The following is a 22,601-nucleotide window of genomic DNA, read 5'->3' on the forward strand; positions in this document are numbered from 1 at the left end:
ACAACCAACAGTAAGTGATTGGGTGCTTGATGCAGAGTGACAGCTTTTTCCCATTAAGCTTTGCGTGTCACACATCGACACATGCTCAAGCACAGGCTGTCTGCATAATATTAAAGAAATGTATTTCTGCAGTCAACTGTGGCATTCCACTTCAAGATACATATTTTCTTTTCTCACTGGAGTTCCTTTTGTACAATTAAATTATTCTGCGTTAGGTGAAGCCTGTCCTGTCGTAAATTGGTCAGTTGTCACATCACTTTCCTTTAGTGTCATCCTTGTGTCCTGCCGGGGCCTGTTTCGTGGCCCAGAGATCATGTGTACGTGGAAATCATCATCATCACGCTACATGAAACAGCTTCAGCAGTACCTCAGAAAAACCAGCTGATGTCAGCAGAATGCCATGTAGCATATAACCCTCTTAAAAGCATCAGAGGGAGTATGTACGGTTCAGTCTTTTGCAATGTCACTCCTTTGACTTCCTGTTGACATATTTCTTGTCATGTGTTTATCTTTAGCTAATGGTTGTATAGTGAGGCACATACAGTGGCTACACAAACAAATTATACAAGTATATGTGAATCAGAAATTATTTTTCATGTAGCTGTCGTCCGTGGATGGAGTTTGCTCAGTTGTCATCACGTGGCCTCGGTATGGAACTACATCATCACATGACAACAGGTGGTTGTATATGGGGGGGAGATGGTAACTCTTATCTCTGTTCAAAGATGGTCTCTGGTGTCAGATGTGAATGTCCTCCTCGATCTTCCTCTGGCCGTCCAATGACCGACCCACTGACCCAAAAAAAAGGACAAAAACATATCATGTGACCTGGAATGTGCTGAGTGTGGGATTTTCTCACAAATGTCCTGAGTAATTCCCCTCCACAACACTATGTTTTTTCTCAATACAATTTGATCCAATTTCACCAGAATCAGTGAATAAAGTTATTAAGTTTTGTTTTTTCTATTAGGTCCGGTCCCCAGAAACCCTCCCCTCTGTGTGCTTTCTCGTCCCCCTCCTCTCCTCTTCTGTTGCTTTCTGCAGGTGTTTCTGCCTCTGGAGCTGTAGAGTCTGGCAGTTCTCTCTCTTTTCGGTCAAGGCAGATGACCACCCACCCAGAGCCCGATTCTGCTCAAGTTTCTGCCTATTAAAATTGAGTTTTTCCTTCCTACTGTCACCAAGTGCTCGCTCATGGTGGGAACTGTTGGGTCTCTTTAAATAATATTATATATAGATTATATATATATATATATATATATATAAGAGTATATATAGTTTAGTATTATACAGTTATATTAGAGAGTGCAGTCTTGACCTGCTCTATATGAGAAGTGCCCTGAGCTAACATCTGTTATGATTTGGCACCAAATAAATACAATTGAATTGAATTGAACTGAATTCGGCCACAAGTGGACTACATACATGTGCAATGCAGATGTTCAAAGCGACATGAAGAAGACCAACCTCCGCTGCTGTGATCACATGATTTCCTGTCAACTGTGGAGGTCCGCCATTTTGTCTGCAATTAGGTCCCCCCCGAGCAAGCACAAAACTCAAGCTGTGATCAGTCTGCAACTCCACATTTGAGAGCATGCAGGGCTGAGTTTGTAGGAACAGAACACGTTTTTAGTGAAAATGAGGACAGAATCATGAAGTTTTCAGGCCACAGGAGGAATTGTCTCACTAGACTTGAGCAGCAGTAGGGTTTGATTTGCTAACTATCTTCAAAGTTACTCGTTGTCACTTCTGGCAGTTTGTATCCCTCACATACAAACTCTGAGAGCAGAGTAAACTCTTGGACTCTTGGAAAAAATCTGACCCTAACAGTTAGGCATGGGAGTGTCCTCTTGAAGCATGCTGACCAAAAGTTGTTGCTAAGCCTCCTCTCGTGTCCCCATTGGAATTACACATTTGTATTTGCGGATTGATTGCAGCTTAAAGGAATAGTTATTTAAGTCTTTGGGGAAATATGCTTATTAGCTTAGCTTAGCAAAAAAAAAAAAGACTGGAAGAAGGGGAAACAGCTAACCTGGTTCTGTCCGAAGTTCAAAAATACACCTACCAATACAGCTACAGCTCGCTAATCACCATATTATATCACATTTGTGTAATCTGTACCTAGGTACGAAAACCAACAGGTAACTCGTGATTTAAGGGGGAGCTCTGTGCAGAACTATTTCGTGAAAAACAACAGCTTATCCATCCACTCAGTACTTTCTGTGAAGATCTTCTGTAGTTTTGCTCCAAACTCCAATTTGTTTGTAGGCGGGAATAAGAATGGGGACGTCATCATCTTCCAGGACAGAACCATGACTGCAATAAATAATAAATGCTGATGTTTGCTCCAAGTGTGCTGGATATGTACGTAGGAAATTGTCATCATATCATTTTTGCAGGGTGATAATATGTCAGATGTTGCGTTTACAGCTTGTCCCGCAGTGCTGAAGTGGCCAAACAATCTAATGAATTCACCTTTAACACATAGACACGAGATTGATATTTACTGCTCATTCTCAGAAAGGAAGCAAACAAGTGTATTTCTGACACATTTGTTGACTTTTGCTGCGATATTAAATAGCCAAAACCATTTGAGAGAATATTACCACAATTACCAGTGTCTGACTTGTAAGTAGGCCTACTGTGCACATCAACATCCATAATTACTAAGAAACCTGGCCTTATTTTACATTGAAGACTGGGTTAGTAAAATAAGATGCCATTGCAGATTTTGTGTGTATTTTTTGCAGCAGTGTTCAGGAAGGAACCTCCACCATATCAGCAGTGGAGGAGATGAGAGGGCTGGTTTTCCAGAGACTCCTCTCTATTGGCAAGCTGACACATCTCTGATCTGGTGTACTCAACCTACACATCACATGTTGCTAAAAACAGCGTTTTATGCCCATTAATGGCCCTAATTATTTAATGCTGTTGGTTATCACTCTCAGTAGTTTTGTACTTTTCTCATATATTTCTAGTGGTGTCAAGCATTGCATATATTTTTAGCACAGAATAGCACCTGCCATATTATTCCATCACCAAAGCAACAGTGAAGTTGTCGACAGTCGTCATCTCACTGACATGTGTTAACGTTCCACCTGAGTTCCCCTGTTGATGAGGGTTTAGTTCAGGGAAATCAATAAGGCTCGTTACCTCTGTAAGCCAGAAATTGCTTAATGTCTACTGAGCAGTGATTTAAAAAATAAAAACTAAAGGAAAAAAATATACTAATAACCCTACATCTGGGTCATGCTCAGTTCAAATCAGATCCTTTTCCTTCCTGTTCAAATCCGACCAAACTACCCAGAGCCATCGGCTTTATACACACAGGGATTTGTAAAGCTATTTATATCATGTTGTCTTTATTGGCTTTTCAAAGTAATTTGTGTAAACATTTTTATTAATTTATCCCAGACACAACATACTACAGGCCACGGCACAGACGTCCTTTTAGGACAATAAGTCCTCAAGGATCTGCCAGTGGGTATAAACCATAGCCAGACATATTAGAGCATGAGTCAGTGTAATACCTTAAAGCAGCAGATGCATTAATAAACAACACAGATGAAAGTGTGGGATCAGTTGCCTTACTGCGGCACTGTGTTTTTAAGTAGTGGTAGCGTAGACAAATCTGACGTGATTTGTTTATTTGAGGATTAGATGTGCCCAGAGTGCTCTCTAAAATCTGGATTAAAGACGGATGTGCGTCACACAGGAAGATTGTGTCTGATACATTATTCTTGGAAGTTATGAGTATTTTCACTAAAGCTGCTTCTTATGCATTGCTGTCATTAGAAACCAAAGTGAAGGAGCTTGACAGCATTGTGGCCGCAAATCCTCAAATTCTGCAGAATGCTGGTCAGATATGTTGAATCTTCAAAGCTGTAAATCAGGACTCATTTCAATGTGTGAAAGAAAGACTTTATTTATGAAATTTGCTGTGAAAGCATTACATTCTGAACATTTTCTGAAGATGAAGGTAGAAGTGATGTTGGTTTGGAAGCTTGTTGTGTTGTTTTGTTTTTTGCACTGAGAAACCATCTGACTTGAACCAACATGATGTGCACCATTAAAAAGAATAAATAAAAAGAATTGAGTTTTTTGAAGCTAAATACATTATTCTCCTCCAATATTAATCATTTCACTTTCTTTCCGAGAGTGAGATGAAAAGATCTTTACCACTCTTATATCTGTGCAATAATTATGGAGCTAGAGCCAAAAGGTGGTTAGCCTGGCTTGGCTAGCCTAGCTTGGCTAACCACCTAGACTTGAAGCAAGGGGATACAGCTGGCCTAGCCTGTTTCCAGACCCCTGAATCACCTCAGGTTTGTTCGCAGAGTCAAATAGGCCCGGTGTTGTTCGCACACATCACAGCGTGGCCAGCCTATGAATAGCTTCTAGCTTACTATTTACTTACATGGTTAAATGCTGGGAATACTGCCCCAATCTAACTATGCAATCACTCATGGTACTCAAACAAACAAATGAAAAAAACTAAAACACAGCCATTAAACCACGTTGGTGTATAAAAAAAATGTTCAGTTAAGGCGGTTCACATTGGTCACATCACTGGTACAGCTTTCCATGTTTTCAAGTTCTTTCTAAGAAATATACAGCTATAAAGATACAGTATTTCACATCTGCAGAAAGCATCAAGCAATTTCTGTGCAAGCCCTGTTTCATGCATCTTGGCCAACTTAAGGTGTAATGGCACATGGATCTATTGCTGCACTAAAAAGAAATAATATTAAAAAAACACAGCGAATGAACAAGCCCGTAACTACATAAATAAAAGACTTTGCTCAGCAACTGTGGTGTATGGTGCTTTATAACCCATAAAGTTGTAAGATCCTGTTTAGTCCTGGCTTTATGGGTTGCTTCAGTCTAGTTAATGCCAACAGTAGTCCATGAGCAATACTCACTGTAGTCAGTGTGCTGTTAAGGGAAGAAAGCCTGGTATTGAGCTCACTTACTGCCTTATTAGCCATCTGCTCTGGACACATTCAGTAATGTGACTCAGTCAGCTAGTTTGATCATGAAGATAAAGAGCTGTGTTATTTAAGGAAGTCTAGGATGGGGTTTGTCGCACAAATACTGGACTATGGCTCAGATCTAACAGTCCAACTTCAGATAGACATATAAGTTCTTAAGTTGTGTAAAGCTTTTTTGACAATCGGAAAGCTCTGCCAATCAATATTTCTATATCAACCATGCTAAGATCCAAACGACAGATAGACAAAGTTGCCGACTAGCTGGAGAACATAGTGGAGCATTTAGCGGCTAAAGGCTGGATATTTTTCTCAGGAGTTGGTTGAGACCAAAAACAGAGTTACATAGTATTAGCAACATTGTGTTGCCAGAAACCAAATGAATGCTAATGATCCATGTCAGCTGGATGTGTAAATAGGCAACTGATTGCTAACACGTTAGCAAAAACCAACTTTATAACGTGACAAGATGTCCATGGTTTGTGTTTGTCAGCTTGCTGTGAAGATCTTCTCTACTTTTATTCCAAACCTGTGAATTGCCACCTGCATTTTTTTAGTGAATCAAATACAGTAGGTCTGGTGTTGTGCTCACTGGCAGCTGTTTCCCCTGATTGAAGACTCAATCTGAGTTTTATAGGCAGGATTAAGAATGGGGACATAATCTTCCAACATAGCTTGCTAGCTACCTACATAGATATGGGATGTTGTAAGTCAACTTACAGACATTAAAAATCAGTGAAGAATGTTTAAATGGACAGACATAGGGATGCAGAAAATAGTGTTAATGCTGAAGGTAACACAAATTATATCGAAATAAGCTGTAAACAAACATTGTGATATCTGGCAGGTCGTCAGCTCTGTTTTGGGGTGGGCACATTGATAGCAGGCAGAGTTGTAGAGTCAACTGTCAGAGCCTTGGGGTATGGTGGCGAAATTTTTATTCTTAAAATTACTCTGTTTTTCTACAACTGGCACTAGACAAGAGATATTGATACCCAGAAGCCTCTGATATTCTTTAGCCATCAAGCCAAAGATTGCAGAATGGAAACAACTGTATCTCAATGAAAAGCTTCCGCAGTTCTTTCTGTCACTGCTTCAGTTTAAGCTAAAACGCACACACTCAGCAGTACACACACCAGTAGATCAGGTTAAACAGGATGTAGGCGCCAGGGAAGATCATGCGAGAGTAGGTGTCGATGGCGTGGGTGTTCTGGATGATCCGGAAGCCACGGATGCCCTTCTTCTTGGTCCCCGTGGGCTCGTTGTCCAGGGAGAGATGCACCACCATTCGCTCCTGTTTTTCCGACGCATTCTCACCCGCCATGGAGGCCCTTGTGTACCCCGCCAGGCTGTTGGCGTCCGCCTCACTGTATGTCCCGTCCAGCATCATGGTCCTGGTGTGGGACATGCCACAGGTGCAGGGGAGTGTCTGAGACTGGGCGAAAGAGTGGAAAGGAATCAAGATTGATATACAAAGTTGAAAGCACCACTTGTACATGTATGCCATTTTCTGAAAAGATCTCTGTACCTGTTCTCTGGCTTTTTCTCGGAGCTTGCGGTCTTTACCATCCCTCACCGTCGTCAGGTAGTTGACGGCAGCATATTCAAGCACAGACAGGAAGACGAAGACAAAACTGACCCAGAGGTAAATATCCACAGCTTTGATGTAGGACACCCTGGGCATGGAGGCGTTGACTCCAGTAATGATGGTGGACATGGTGAGCACCGTGGTTATACCTGAAAGGGTTTTGGGAAACATGAAGAAGATTCATATCCATGTTATCTATCTGTCCAGTACAGATATAGCTCTGGAACTTGTGGGCCAAAGACTAGTGTAACCCCCTCGGTTTTCTTGTTCACGAACCCTAGGATATTATGGAAATGTAATATTTATATCAAATGTTGTATTGTAGAAATGTAGTTGCTATTGCCTATTATTGTTGATTACCCAGTACAAATGACGTGCGTCTGTATTGGGTAACGTGAACCTGTTGGATTCTCTGTTAATCAGCACTTGATTATTTAAAGGCACACCTGATGGCAATTAAGCACAGAGGGAACCTGATGAAGCAACATACAATGTGCAATGTGATGATTTATTGATGTAACAATAGTGACACATAACTTCAATGCTGCAACTTTACCATTTTTGGCCCTCTATACACTACCAGTGTTAAAGGAACAGATCATAAATCTAGGAAATACAATCACTGGCTTTCTTTGTGAGGCAGAGAAGCAGGGATCAAAACCAATCTCATGTTTGTGTGTTTAGTACCGAGCTGGAGTTGGGACGTGCTTAGCTTAGCTTAGCATAAAGACTGGAACCAGGAGAAAACAGCTAGCCTGGCTGAGCAAAGTTCAAAAATACACTTACTAAAGCTGAGTACTTAACATGTTGTATCTCGTTTGTTTAATCCATAAACAAACAGGCGGAAATGTAGAAATTATGGATTTGTGGATTTAGGGGGAGTTACTCCCTGGAACTATTTCTTCTTCAAAAACAGTTTATTACTCCACTGAGTACTTCTGTGCCAAGTATCCAGCTGTAGCAAAAGTTGCCGAATGGTGAGAACTGCTTTTAATATAGCTCTCTCTGTACAGGCACTATGGTACCAAACCTGGCAACCTCACTGTGGTAACAAGACTTGCTACACATGGTCACTGCACCCGGCTGTTGCTGCCAGGAAATGGCTCCAGCCTGTACAGTTTTGCCAACTATTTTCAATGGCAAATGCTCAAAAAGTTGATGATGCTACATTACGTCATGCGCTAATGTGGATATTTGTGATGTCACAGTGTATCTATTTACATACAGTATATACAATATATATGTTATATAGATTGTGGATGCAGACACAACATTCAGACATTCACAGCTCATTCACGTTTCTGTCTGGCTGATGATTGGCCGACTGAACGTGCTGCTGCTCTCCTCCAATTAGCTTTATAGGTGTTGGTAGATGTTTTTTTATTTTCTTTTAGCGAGGGCTAGCCTAGCTGTTTCCCCCTGCTTCCAGTCTTGATGCTAAGCTAGGCTAACCATGTCCATATTCCACCGCCGTACTAGACACAGTCACAAGATTGATTTTCATCTTCTCAGCTCACTTTAACAGTTTGATTCCCCCTTGGGTTCTACTGTGCCATCTGGGTTATGCTCTCAGGTTTGAACAGTTGAATCTGAACAGGCAGGATGGTCTTTGTGTTGCATATCTTTTTACCTAATGAGACTCTGGCAGGAACGGCCCTGCGGTCGATCCAGAAGGACACCCAAGACAGCATGACCATCAGGGTGGCAGGGAAGTAGGTCTGCAGCAGGAAAAAGAAGATGTGACGCCGCAGAGTGAAGTTGATGTACAGACGGTTGTACCAGCCTGGGGACAGGGAAGAAGTAAAATACAGTGGATGTTTGCAAATTGTTTAGTTTCAGAGGTAAAACAGAGGAATTATGTGGTAAAATGCCATGATAAACACAGAACCAGGTGAAATTAACAGCTAATCTGCACTGGGATGATAGAAATCTGGAGGGGCATACATAACAAAACCAATGTACAAACAACAGCTGAATAGAAAAGAGATTATTGCTTTGGATAACAGAATCTATGACAGCAGAGCTCAGTTAAAAAGTCATTTAACTCCATTATATTGGGATGGGGGCTACGGCTGTCACAAATGTTTAACCATCATTAGAACATGAGAAAAAATTGATTAGTGCACAACAGTAAACTGAAAAACATTCATTTTACAATATAGTTTAGGATTAAGGCTACTTTCTATTAGAAAAAAAAATATATAGGAGAAGATATCACTCCAACTCTCAGGTCTCTGCACTGAGGAGGTAGTCAAGACCACTTGAGTCCGAGATAATAGAAAAAAATGTCTCAAGACCAAGACAGCCCTGCTTCCAGTCTGTCATTCAATAGAGTTGTGTATAAAATGTGCTATACAAATGAAGGTCCTTGCCTGTCGTGCCTTGTGGTTACTTGGCTTGCCACATTGAGGTTCAACTCAGCTCGATTACTTCTGACTCTGCCATATCAGGACCTGATTAACCCGTCAGCAGGGCCCCTACAGATCCCCCATGTGTTCTCCAACTTAGGTTGGTTACACATTGATTAAACATGGATTTATTTAAGAACATGCACCATGTAAGCATAATCTTAACTGAAATAGATGGTATTAAAAGCAGATGTTGACATGAGGACCCTTGACGATAGAAGGCCAAAAGATTAGGTACAAATGCAGGGGTCGCATTAAGGTCAGTTTATCAGTCAGTCATGTCAGTGGCTAATCCGGCCGTATAGAAAATATCCATGTAAAACTCCACTCAGCGTTTGTTTTGCCACTCTACCTGTGCTGCTGTAGAAAGCCAGTCTGGAGGTAGTGTGAAACTTTTGGATGAGGAACTGTGACAGAGAAATCCTGTCATCGGTGCTCAGGGACTCATCGCCGCTTTTCCAATACAGCATCAGGTCTTCGTCCGTGTAAGCATCTTAAGGACAGAAGGCACGTATGTAAGTATATAGTTGTACCAGTAAGACTGAAAAACACATAAGAAAATACTGTAAATTCTCAAATAAAAGTCAGTCTTGAATAATAGCCAAACAAATAAAGGACAGTCGCTAATAAAGGCCGGCTAAAAAAACATTACTTCAAATGTGTATGTATATACTGTATGAGTATCTACTGTATGTATATGTTTGCATGCCTGATTCAGTTATATATATATACACACATATGTATGTACTGTGTATATACACAGTGATTAAATTGGGCCGGGGCTGTCCGGGGCTCAGCCTGGCACATAGGTCTTAATGATTCAAACAATGACTAAAACACATTTTCTTCGTAGCTGAAGAAAACCTAAATGAGGTGATGTAAGAGCTTGTGAACATCAGAACTTCTGTACTGTGTTTTGTCAGAGTGATTGATATCAGCTGATTGGTTTATGCGCTCTCCCTCCTGCCTGTTGGCGCATGGAGAGCTGCCTGCCCCCCCCCCCCCCCCCTGCTCCTAGCTGGACTGTCACAGTGCATAACCTTCGTCTCCTCTTCCTCACAGCAGTATGCTTTATTTCGTTCCCAGCCTTCATCCCCTTCTACGCCTTATTACGCACGGCGCAGTGGCTGGGCATGGAATCCTTATTGTTTCATCCCGTGAAGTGGGTGTGTGTTCGTGCTTGTGTTACTGGACGGACCCAGTGAGGCGTAGACTATATCCTGCTTCGTGCTTATCCCACTAGCGATAGCCATAGAGGGCGAAACGGATACAATATATATGTGTATGCATATATGTACACATATATTTCAACATTTTATACTCACCACTGTTTCGAGTGGTGTTATGTCAATGAAACTCAACACCACCTACAGATGTTTCAAAGTAAAAGCCTAATGTCCTTAATGACAACCTTAATGACAGGTGACAGGTGCATTTTTATTTAAATTAAAAGTCCAGTTCCAGAAATGGGAGTAGCTCATTATTTCCACATGGTTCTTAGCAATAGAGTGAAGTGTCAGTGCATGTAAATACTTACAGCTCTCCAGCTCCAGTGTGCATGTCTGCGAGTCCAAAGGGAAACGACTGAAATCCATGTTGCACGCTGCAGTAACTGTAACCCTGGGGAATTAAAAGCAGCATCATCACCAGCTATATGCATGCTGCACCAAGGCCTGCCAAGTCTCATTTGGTTGGTGTGCAAAATCCCAGTGAAGATATCTGTGCATGGGGGTGGGGGGGGTCCTGTCCTCACCTCAGGCTGTACAGGACGTGACCGTCAGGGAAGACCCGCAGCATGATGTTGTCAGTGGTGGTGTCATGGATGAAAGACCTCTTGGAGTGGACAAAGAACACATCAGGCACCCAGATTTTCTTTACCAGGCGCCCGTCAAAGGTCATGCTCTTGTTGGTGGAGCTTGGGAAGGCCAGCCTCTCGTCCTTCCAGTAGTGCCTCAGATACAGGGTCATTGTGAAGTCCTGAGGGGGCGGGGGAGGGGTGATAGAAACAGAAACAGCCTCCGGATTAAGCCTCACTACAAGGACTCTGCTTGCTTGTTGCCTCTGGTTTATTGAATTCCTCTGGGATTACACGGCTGCAGCTCGTGGCTGCTGGATTATACGGATTGTTTATGACTAAACATACATGGTCAAGAGAAGTGCTGGACATATGTTAACTAAGTATAGTCCACAGCTTCCATTGGTCCCAGATTACATTTGTCTTCTCGCCTCCTTTCTCCTGTTGCTATGCAGGCAGGAGTGGTCCTGCGTCTGCAATACTTTTCCCCGCCACAGCAGATCATCCTCTGTCCCATTCTCCTTATGGCATTATATAAGACCAGATCATTTTTGGAATAATGGCTGTAGCAACACATTGTACTCTTGGCGCTTCCCATAAAAGTACCTTTGATGTTGCATAAGATGAGTTCAAGGGCATGTCTGCCATGAGCAACAACTGGAGTGTTGCAAGTGTACTGATAAGAGATGTTTTGAAGTGTAACAAATAATGTTATGGGACATTATTTCCTTCATGGTTGTTTAGATATTTGTTATGCACTGGGACATTAGACAAAGGTAGAAAAAAAGCAATCATCATTTAGCTGAAACAGTCTACCCGATGCTACTAATGATTACTTACTTTTTGTTGAGTTAGTTTAGCTCACCTTGTCGCAAATCCTCCATTAACGAGAGGTTCCAGTATTGTTGTCATATGCAACTATTTATCAAACAATGTGTAAAATGTAAAAATAACTTTTATTCAGGCTTCTTGAGGACCCTCCCCATGTTGGAGCCTATGGTAGCACAAACAACCACCAAGAAATGGACTATTTCCTCCTGTATGACTAACATTTGCTTTAGGAAATGACTGAGGCCTTTTAATATATGAAACCATATGTTTGTTAGCCGTTTTTAAAGATTTACATCTTCCGTAGGAACCAATGAGCTTGGGACTGAGAGCCACAGGGAGGGTAGGGAAGTCAGAAAGTATTGAGAGACAGGCTAACATATTGTTGGTTTGGGTCTTTTCATGATCGAAAATCTTGTTTTTTGCTAAACCTGCCTATATAATTAAATGGAACAGCAAAAGATCATTTGCTGTGTGACTGTTTAGCATCCTGCAGCTTTGTGATATGACATAATGTCATTAAAAGCAGCCATCGTCCGGAATTAGTCATCCCCCCTCCCCCAGTTCCAAAACAATTAAATACACAACTCTGGGATCCAAATTAAATGTAATCCTTGGTCGTCCTTGCAAACAGGAGCTTACACAACATCAGGACGACAGTTTTGGACCCAATTTATGGTTCCAGGACAGAAGGTTGATTTAATTACATTACTCAACGTGCATTCAGTCTGACTTTGAGCAAAATAAACAATGTCCTACCACTGAGCTTTCATAATCTGACTCTGATTATCCAACTGAAAACCACAGCTAAATGACTATTACTATTGACTATTATTTCAAAGTACAGAATCCCTCTAATGCCAGTGGCAGAACACAGATATCTGATCGGACAACTGATTACTTTAAACTATATTTGGGCCCTGACCTGGTGTGTCCAATCAAAAGAGTTGAGCTGACGTGTTCCCACAGTCTTTGTCTGTGGTGCTCATGTGTCCACTCTCATGCTGTTAATGAATGATGTTCCTGCCTCATTAGCTGCTTTGTCTGAAGAGAGCTCCTTCCTCATGTCTTGAGACAGAGAGAGAGTTCATTTGTTAAAGTTACAACTTCCACAGCTGCTGACAGAATCTGTTACACATTTACTGGTTATATTAACCACCAGTAACATAATCCACTGGAACAGAAGCATTAATGATGCCATTATATTTCTACTTCTTCCATAATCTCATTACTTTCAGTTTGTGTTGGTCTTTGCTTTCAAACCCGATTAAATACTAAGTTAGAGAGACAGAATAATCCAAGTAATCCTCTATTTTTACACCCAAACTGAATCTATTTGAAGTATTTTCAGTATCTGCAGCTGATTTCAGTTCTTTTTGCAGTCATATTACAGCTACTTCATTGCTTTTGATCAATCTGTCCAATAACCTTACTGTGTGTATTGTATGGCATTTAACATACGCAAGCCACTTACCATGTCTACCTCTGATATGCTGTCCAAGCTCTCCACCTGAACATCCACTCCAACAGGGACAGCTGGGCCTGCAGATACATATCAAACAGATTAGAGTTTGCATTCCTTTATTACATAGAGAAACAACTGTATTGTACATATAGACTATTTCAGGCCTACGGACTATCTATCAGACAAGTTTGTTTGTTTGTTCAAACACTTTCTGAAAGCCTCTTGTGGTCAAGTGAATAATGTCTCTGTCTCAGAAGCAAAGGCGGATGCAGCGTGACATTTTATCAGTGGTGGACTGTACATTGACTCAGGTACTGTAATTAAGTACAAATTTGAGGTACTTTTACTTTACTTGAGTATTACCAATTCATGTTCCTTTATACTTCTACTCCACTACATTTGTCTGACGGCTGTAATTAGTAGTTACTTTTCAGATTACAATTTTTTATACCCTTCCTGTCAAATGAAAATCATGTATCTCCAAATTTGGTGATTTTGTATTTGAATGTATCTGATAGACGGAAGTATTCTTTTAATGGGTTGAAAAAATTCTCCTACTTCTTAAACTAAATACACTAAAATAGTTCCCCGGGGTAGTGGAAACTGAGGCGAAGAACGGCTGCACGAGTAGCAGAAAATGTGCGCTTATTGCTTATCCTGAGGTTTTATGACTCCACTTCATGGGCGTATGGAGACAAGAGGAAAGAGGAGAGTGGAGGGAAATAACAGAAAGAACCAGAGTTCCTAATGTGTTCTTAGATCAGTCAGAGTCTAAGCTATCACGAAACACACACACACACACACAGTCGTGTTTCCATCACTTTTGGGGACATTAATTTGACTTACATTCATTCCCTGGAGATTTACCTTAACCCAACTCCTAACCACTACTAAACCCAACCTTAACCTAAACCTAACCCTAACCTAAACCTAACCTTAATCCAAGTCTTCACCCTAACATTTTATCTTCATCATATTTATCTTATGGGGACATTTGAGCATTTTGTCCCCATAAGGAAGGCAAGTTCTCACAACGTGACTGTGTTAACAGATTTATGTTCCTACAACATTAGCAACACCCGCCCACACTCTCTCTCTCTCACACACACACCTAAACAGTGCATATATCTCTAGAAAGGTACAGCTAATGTAGAGTTGGTACATTGGCTATATGGGACAAATAAACATGGACTAAAAACACCATAATCTTTTTTCTAAACTGCAATAATGGATTTTTGGCCACTTGGAGAAAGCAGGAACGAGTTGTGAACATATTTCAAGTTGATATGGTGAACTTGTTAGCAAACACTTGCTTATTTACACATCCAGCTGTTGCGGAGCAACGTTGTAATTCATTATTAGTCATTATTAGTCTGGCCACCTGGCAAATGTAACTCTAATATTCACTCTCTGTTACAGTAGCTTTAGTTACTAAATGCTCCACCGTGTTCACCAGCTAGCCTCTAACTGTGTCTGGTGCTGACCAGGTAGTGTGTAATGGGTTTCTAGAGCTTTTTCTCTGAAAAACAGCTGCCTGCTGCGGCTGAAAATGACGCTATGAAAGCGATAAGAGTGAACCAGAGCAGTAAAGTTGTGGGCAGCTAAACAATGAGCAGAAACTCATCACTACGAGCGACCATTGTCACAGTCATTTAATATTTCATAAATGACTTGATATAATTATAATTGAATAACTTATAACATAATAACAATCATTTCATACTGTCTGAGAACTTGCATTAAACAGAACACAGTGTTTTCATATTTGTGGATATATGTTCTTTAGCTGAAGGCCAGTTTGGGATTTACAGGGCTACTAGCCTTCTCATCAATAATAAAACAAATTCACACATCCTTCTGTCGGCTGTCAGTTACACTGACTGCTGTAGTATTGTCAATCTGAGCAGCAGTAAGGGTGCCAGCCTTACATAACTAGTGGCACAGCAAAGCTGCTACCTGGAAGGGGGGATATTAACTTGTGCCCAGTTCCAGCTGTCAGCAGAGTGTCCTCCCTACTCTTACTCAAACCATATGCCACATATGCCTCACACGTACCAGACTCAGCGATGCCTAAGCTCCTGTTGACATGTTAACGTCCTCAGTGGACGTAACACCAGACACCAGAAAAAAGCCTGGACCAGCGGTGCTTATGGAGCGGGATGGGTCTGTGATTTTGCTCTGTCTCAGCTCTCACAGGGTCACAGGAGGTCACTGCCAGAACCCATTCTGAGCTGGAATGCACTGCGAGGACACATCAGTGGTAAAACAAAAAAAGGGTCTGTCCAGAGGAGAGATATAGCTGTGTATGTTCCCTAAATTAAAGGGTATGGCAGCCTGTTTTCTGTTGTTGGATGTTCAAAATTGTTGGCTACAGATTGAGGCTGAAGAAGAGAGGTTTGTGTGTGTTCAGACGGGCCAATCAGGCACAGATGAAATGTCCTGCGAGTGGTTTTGCCAGAAGATTTCCTTTTGCTATTTTGAGCTGACAGCATCAGCGAATTATTCCATGTCACTGATTATCAGATGAGACCCATGAATGCGTCATAACGATGCTCCACTTCATGATTCCTGTTGGCCCTTCCAGCGCTCCGTAGCACTTCTGTGTGAGCTGTTTTCAAATGGGGCATGAAGCAAGGAAGCACTAGCCAGTGTTTTCCCCCTGACCTTACAGTCAGTTAAAATGCAAAACCGCCTGCAGAACAGGCATATTGATTGTTTCACAGTTCCTCTTTCCTGAGAGCTCCACTGAACCCCAACAGCTTCTTTTAATACCTCATCTTACTTTCTTCTATTATTTCTTAAATTATTGTCCAAGCGAAAACAAAAGCACATAATCCTGCATTCAGAACGTGACATGAAAGCTTACATTTTATTAGCTGCGTGTGTAATTTATCCAGCTATTTCATTTTTTATCAGGCTAATCATTTGAGTCACTGTGGATATGGACTTTCATTTCTCCCTGTGGATGAAATTTCATAATGTCTCTAATTAAGAAAGTTCATTAATATAAGAAATATGAGATGTCGGTGTTGGGGAAGGACTTTTTTTTATATGCACAGGAATATTATTTCACTGTTTGAGGCAGTTTCCTGGGTTTTTGCAGGTACTTTTTAAGATGTGTGAGCTCTCCCTCCTGTCTTTACCGCTCTATGTGAATCTAATGGAACTAGTGGCATGTAGCAAAAAAGAAAGTAGAAATAAAGAAAAAAAGGGCCAATTCCCCCAGGCAGGGTTGGATTAAACCATTAGGGACACTGAGGCAAAAATGAGCTGTGGGCCCCCCTGCTCCTCCCACTCCCTGTGCACTGCATGTGCACCCAGCCTCCTTCCAGCGCTCATATGTAAAGTGCACACAGCAGACTACACATGGCAGCATCCAGACCCCAAACACTACTGCTATGTTGGAAGTTTTCAGTGTGTCAGATGAATTTGTTGTAATTTGATCAACAGTTTATATTAAATATTTGACATAGGGCCCACTTAAACTAGTTAAATGATTAGGTGATAATCATCATCTTAAGGCCCTTAAGATTTCAATGGATACAAACTGAAATGTAAAAGTGATTATTTCAACATGAAGTGCAGCATCGTACGGAGTCTCGTAATCTCAGCCGTCAGGTTTGGTACCAGCGTACCCAAACAGAGACCAAAACCAAAAACTGTGCTCACTGGCTGCATCTGGTAACCCAAAGTATAGCAGGAGAACATTATGCACAGAGGAACTGGGCGAATGGAAGAAATGTTATTCAGAGTGTTTCTACGCTGTGAACACAACAAGCCACTGTGTTGCGGTGGAGGCAGAACTCTCAGAGACAGATGTCTCTAAACCTGGACAAATAAAACCAACATTATCTGCATGAATCCACTACAGGAAATGATAAACTGGCTGTGTTCGTAATTACTCTCCTATTTACTACATAATGCGCTATATTTACTGTCCACTATTTTATTTATTAGTGTTCAAATTCTGAGGATTTCTATATATTGCCCTCAAAAGCTAGTTTGTATCATGGAACCAATGGTGCAAATACAAGATAATAACATTACAGATAGTAACGTTATTCTAAACATGATTCACAGTAAATCAGTCTGGTGTGTGTCACTTCAAAGTTTGGCTCGCTCGCGCCTACAGACTGCACGCATGAGCAACAGGATGCTGACTGCCGGTCACTGCACAGCCACCGGTGTCATTAAAAACAACAACTTTCTGAAAAGTCCATATAGAACCTTTGTAACTTCATTGTTTATTAATTTAGCTTTTCATTTGTAAGAGGAAGAATGTGTTATTTCCTCTTTAGGGACTGCTGGAATAAACCGGTCCATCATCCTCCTTAGACACAACATAGTTGATCCTGAAACATTAATTCATCTTGTAGTTACTCGTCAAAAGCTTTTGCAGAACGTCAAGCATCTCAGTTACGGCTGTACTGTATTTATTCATTTATTCATGCTTTCACAGATTTAATTGTCCTCATGTAATTTCTACGGATGTGACTAGAATAGAGGGAGAGAAACACCCTATCCATTCCACCTAATGATGTTGGACTGCTCCTCTTTTCATGGATTAGCAACTGTAAATCCACTGTTGATTTACCCTGGCTAGATTAGTCAGGCTAGAAAGAAATCCAAGCGAAATGATGCATTTGGTGGAGGGTTCTTCAGAATCCCAAAACATGCTGTCTCTTTTTAATGCAAATGTGACTAATGCATGACAGCTAGCCACCCCATCAGAGGTTTTTTAAACCCAAGGCAGACAGGGAGGAGGAGCTCCGTTAACAGATGTAGCCAGGAAATTGCAACTTGACAAATATTCTGCTCCAAACAACTGTCTTCTTCCCTTCAGCTTCCTGTGTGTGTTTGATTCGTCAGGCCAAAATAGGGGACCGCCCAATGGGAGCAATGCCACCCTAATTAGGATAACAGACACTTTATCAACATTCACAGCTCCACCTGCACACTATTGATAATACAAACCTCATCCACTGCTGCTCTTTGGGATATGGAATCACAGCAAAGCAGTTTATCGAGTACATTTGGACAATAAACTGCTCCACAGTCAGGATTTGTATGATTGTGACACACAAATATTCCCCCATCCCTACACTGACATCCCCGTTGGCACGAAACAGTGTTGTTCTTGATATCGTTCCCCCAGCGAGCAGGAAGCGGCCGTGTAAGAGGCTTTCATTAGTAACACTGCAGTCGCTCCTTTTGAAGCCAGGAGGAACCACAGCAGCTGCTGCACACATACTTTCTGATCAGCCAAATGAATGCACGGCAGTCTCACAGGCAGCAGCCGGTTGCTTACACAAGTCGGCTTTTTGATGATGTTTGAATAAGACGATTGCATTCTTCTTCTGCTGCGGCAGAAGCTGTCTGCGCCGGCAAACAATAGCTGACAAATGTAAGACAAAAAGTGATCCTCTGTGGGATCCATGCTCCCATCTGTGGCTGCAATTGTAGTCCCAGAGGAGCATGAAATTCCCTGTGGGATGTTTAATTTAGCCAACTCCTCCTGTGCTTTAACAGGACCCGTTTATCCTAAATACAGAATGGGACTCTTTAGTTCAACAAATAAGCTTCTTATTTTTAATTGCCTCCCCAAATCCCAGTGGCAGTGCCATTGTCCTGACATTCAAGATGTAAAGCAAGGACACAGACGCACACACAACAAGTTGACTTTTGCTTCAGTCCAACACTTGGATCATCAGTGTCACTGCTAGAAGATCAGAGGTGGCGAATAATGGCCTCAGAGGGAATCTTTGCAGGTTTTCCTACAAGGTGCAGCAGGATGACTGCTGCTCAGCTCTATGTCAAAATGTATTTACAGTGTAATAGAACCTTCTGAGCATTTCTCTGTTTCTTTCTTTTTTCTTTAGCTTGAGGCTGTGAGCTCCACATCTCGCCTTACTGCACTCTTTAGGTTTCGGCAGTCGAGAGGAAGAGAAGACAGGTGGGACAAATGAAGCTGCTTCTGCTTTCCCACTCAGCATAGCATCAACATTCTCCTCAGGTTCAACAAAGACACAAGAAAAACAGACAAATATTCTCACATTGCCATCAACATGATCGCTGTGTCTCCTAAAGTCCGCAGAACTTACCTGCGAAAGCAGGCCTCATGGTGAAGTCATGCTCGTCTATGCGCAGAAGGTGGCTGGTCTTCACCTTTCGGGCTTTGGTTACATCCACAGCCTTCTTTGACAGAGGACTGGCAACAGGGCAGCAGATAGAGAGGGGAGATGTTTAAAGTGCCATTAGAGTTTGTCTTAAAGGATAAGGCTTGTGTTATTCTGTATTTCTATCAATGTCGACCAATTGCATGAAAAGACCAAAACCAACAATATGTTATTGCGTGGAACACTGAACTCTGGATTACATTTAATGCTAATGTTTTTATTATATATATATGAATTTTATATGTATATATATATATATATATATATATATATATATATATATATATATATATATATATATATATAATTGTATCAATTTGTGATGTCAAATAAACAATGGTTAAGGTTAACAACTAAAACACTTTAGGTTAGGGTCAGGAAAGACTGTATGGGCTACGGATGTCAGATAATTGCTGTTGCGTATTGCACTTTTCTTTATGCCTGTCTACATAAAGGGCTCACTACCTTCTACATTGGCACTGCATGTTTATTGACATTGGATGTAAATCATGAGGTGAATTGTCAAATATGAATATATTTCCAAGGATACTGGACTGGACTGGACTTCCCTACCCTACTCTGTGGCTCTCAGCACCAAGCCCGTTGGGCTCAGAAACATATCTTTTGAAAGGCTCTGTAATTTCCTGGACAGCTGGCTAAACACTGTGGCAGCATGAGGAGGATTTTCCTAAAAAGCAATGTATAGACTCATACAAAAATAATCCCTCTCAATTAAGATCCACTAGAAGTGTGTGGCGGTGTCTGTATCTGCAGAGACTCTGCCCTGTAGCAGTGGGTGTGTAGCCCCCAGCCAGCACAGGGTGTGAGGGCGGGACTGTGCTATAATAACCAGGTGCCAGATCGTAAGCATGCGTCCAAGATGAAGCTACCAGCCAGGGAGGAGGGGCCAACTTTGAATGTTGTGTTTACAAACTGCAGCCGACAAATCCAACTCAGTCTGCCTTCAACACGTAACAGGAGGAAATTGTGCATTTGTTGGGGACTATTTTCAGCAGTGGATTAATCCCCATTTGGTGTAGCAGGACGGCGTAAGTGGGACCGGGAGTCAAAATGGTAATGAAGGAACATGTCACCCAGTGCAACAATAGCCGTGTTTCCATTCAGTCGTCAAGCAAATTTTTAAGCAAACTTTTGAAATGTCATAAAAAAGAAATGTGAATTACATTCATTGTTGGTTTGGGCTCTGCACATGGGATGTGTTGACAATGAGAAACACACGGAATATCACCAGATTTATACTTTATACTGTGGAGGGAGGGGAAGGCAAGAGCATGCTGAGCAGCTGTCTGCGGCTGCATGAGGCCCCTAAATTACAAATGTGAAGCCCTCTGACATTTTGTTGGATTTATTTATTTAAAAAATGGCATTTTAGAAACCTGTTGGTATGATTCTGCCTAGATTTAGGGCCCCCAAAAAATCTATGAAGTAGTGCTGAAACAATCAGTTAATTCATATTGGCATTGGACTGTTGGTCGGACAAAACATGCCATGTGAAGAAAATAATGGGAATAATCAATAATGAAAATGTGCAGTCCCACTATGCAGAGCCCCTTTTTTTTTTGAAAAAATAAAAAGTAAAAAGTAGGCTACTGCCTGGTGCTGGTTTGTTAGGCAAAGAGATGAAGTTTTGCTCGTAATATATAACAACACCACAGAAGCTGCTGCGGAAGGATGTTGAAGTGTGAAAGAGAAAAGATTCCAGCCAAACAACCGGCTTGATATATCCTTCCTGCAGTTCCTCCACTTTTCAGTCCCTCTGTTTGGAGTCTCTCCTGCATATTTGTCCGATGATGATCTCTGGCGGTCAGATTCCACATCTCAGTTGAATGAAAATAAAATAAAATAAAAGGTTCTCAGTACTTACGTGCCTGGCTTGTGAGTCTCCGTCGGCGCGGACCACCGCTTTTTCCTACTTTTGTGTCTCCTGCACTCCGCGATGAGAATCAAACACAGAAGGAACAGCAGAAACCTGTAACACGGCATGATGAGTTTAAAAGTCCCGCAGCGGCTCGGCCAGTGACGCCTTCGGTCCGCGTGCAGGACGCTCTGTGCACGGTACCATCTTCCCGTCACCGGCAGAGGAAGAGGAAGAGTGGAAGAGTCGAGGGACTGTGGTGAACGAGTGCGGCAGAGAGACGGGATGGCGAAGTCTGATAAGCTCTCTGATTGGTCTTCAGAAGCCTCCCAAGACTGGCTTTTTTTTCTCTCTGGCTCACGAGCGCGCAGCATCAGCACCACATGCAGCGCGCTGCAAGAAGAAGAGGGAAAGTCCCTCCTGACGAATCGTTTGGAGGCAGAGACCCTGCTGAGAGGAGGCAGATGCCCTCAGAGAAAATGAAACGAGAGAACCTGCTGAGACCACCCAGACACAATGTGTCCCATTAAAAACACATGACTTGATTTGAAATGATTATTTCATCTCACTTAACAATATTATCTCTCAAAGATATGAACACTCCACAGTGGTTTGCACGGTTTGTTATGAGGATTTGTTTTGCAGTGTAGGACAGTGTGGGGGCATCCTGTTAAACTGACGTAAGACATTGATGTCCACATCTGTCTCCTCTTGGGGCTTCTCTTCATTCCAACCGCCTGTAGTCTGGATAGAGAAGTTCTTGGAAAATGCGAAATTGCATTAGTAACCAGTGGAATTACAATATCTCACCCGATTAGGCAGCATTTGTAGTATCAGTTTCCTTTGGGTTCATCTGGGGTTTCCTAAAACTGTGTGCGGAGATGTATGCCAGTGCCAATTTCACTTGACCGCCCACAGTTACTGTCGGAGGGAACATTGTCGTTGATTAAAAAACAAAGATGAAAGTTGTGATTGTTTTCTTCTGGACCTCTGCCCTCCATCACAGTCAAGAATTACGGTGCTTGTGGTGTCAGGAGTCTTTGTGGATGCCGAGGAACATTCTGTTCTCCCACTTGAAAGAGAGTTTTTGATCTCTGGAGATTAAAAAGTATTATCCAGTCAAAACCATGTTTTCTACAAGACTATATCCAGCCGGATGAATGCTGAATAGTCAATCATTGAAGAGTTTCAGTAGTGAGAAAAGATTTACCGCTCTTTAAAAAGTGGGGGGGGGGGGAAAGGTTTGGACGTTTTGAGGCTGGCCAACCAAACTGTGTAACAGCTTTTACTACTTTAATTTTAAGCCTTTCCAGGCTGATTATTTTACCCAAAATATACTGACATTACATAAGAACATTATGGAAAATGCTGTACAAAGAAAATGTGTTTCTTCAGCTGCGGCTGCCGTTGTCTGTTTGAATTAAAGAACTAGTCAATTTATTAAGGACGCATTCACGCATTCAAAATCAAAACATAAGAC

General features: G+C 41.7%; 1 protein-coding gene across 1 annotated transcript; it reads right to left on the minus strand.

Moving 5' to 3' along the window:
* Positions 1-6,105: 6,105 nt before the first annotated feature.
* Positions 6,106-21,249, minus strand: LOC139301870 (gamma-aminobutyric acid receptor subunit rho-2-like). Its single transcript, XM_070925356.1, has 9 exons — positions 21,131-21,249; positions 19,171-19,277; positions 13,079-13,146; positions 10,735-10,958; positions 10,519-10,601; positions 9,334-9,474; positions 8,204-8,356; positions 6,514-6,722; positions 6,106-6,414 (listed from the first exon to the last, which is right to left on the minus strand). The coding sequence occupies exons 1-9, from the start codon at positions 21,247-21,249 to the stop codon at positions 6,106-6,108; spliced, it is 1,413 nt and encodes a 470-aa protein (XP_070781457.1).
* Between the last annotated feature and the right edge of the window lie 1,352 nt (positions 21,250-22,601).

The sequence above is a fragment of the Enoplosus armatus genome, chromosome 19 (genome assembly GCF_043641665.1).
Source record: "Enoplosus armatus isolate fEnoArm2 chromosome 19, fEnoArm2.hap1, whole genome shotgun sequence".
Taxonomy (NCBI): Eukaryota; Metazoa; Chordata; class Actinopteri; order Centrarchiformes; family Enoplosidae; genus Enoplosus; species Enoplosus armatus.

Coding starts and splice junctions, on each gene's coding strand:
- LOC139301870 (XM_070925356.1), bottom strand. CDS start 21,249: ATGCCGTGTTACAGGTTTCTGCTGTTCCTTCTGTGTTTGATTCTCATC. Junction 13,147..19,170: donor CATGAGGCCTGCTTTCGCAG/GTAAGTTCTGCG, acceptor ATGTATCTGCAG/GCCCAGCTGTCCCTGTTGGA. Junction 8,357..9,333: donor GGCTTTCTACAGCAGCACAG/GTAGAGTGGCAA, acceptor CCCTGTCCCCAG/GCTGGTACAACCGTCTGTAC.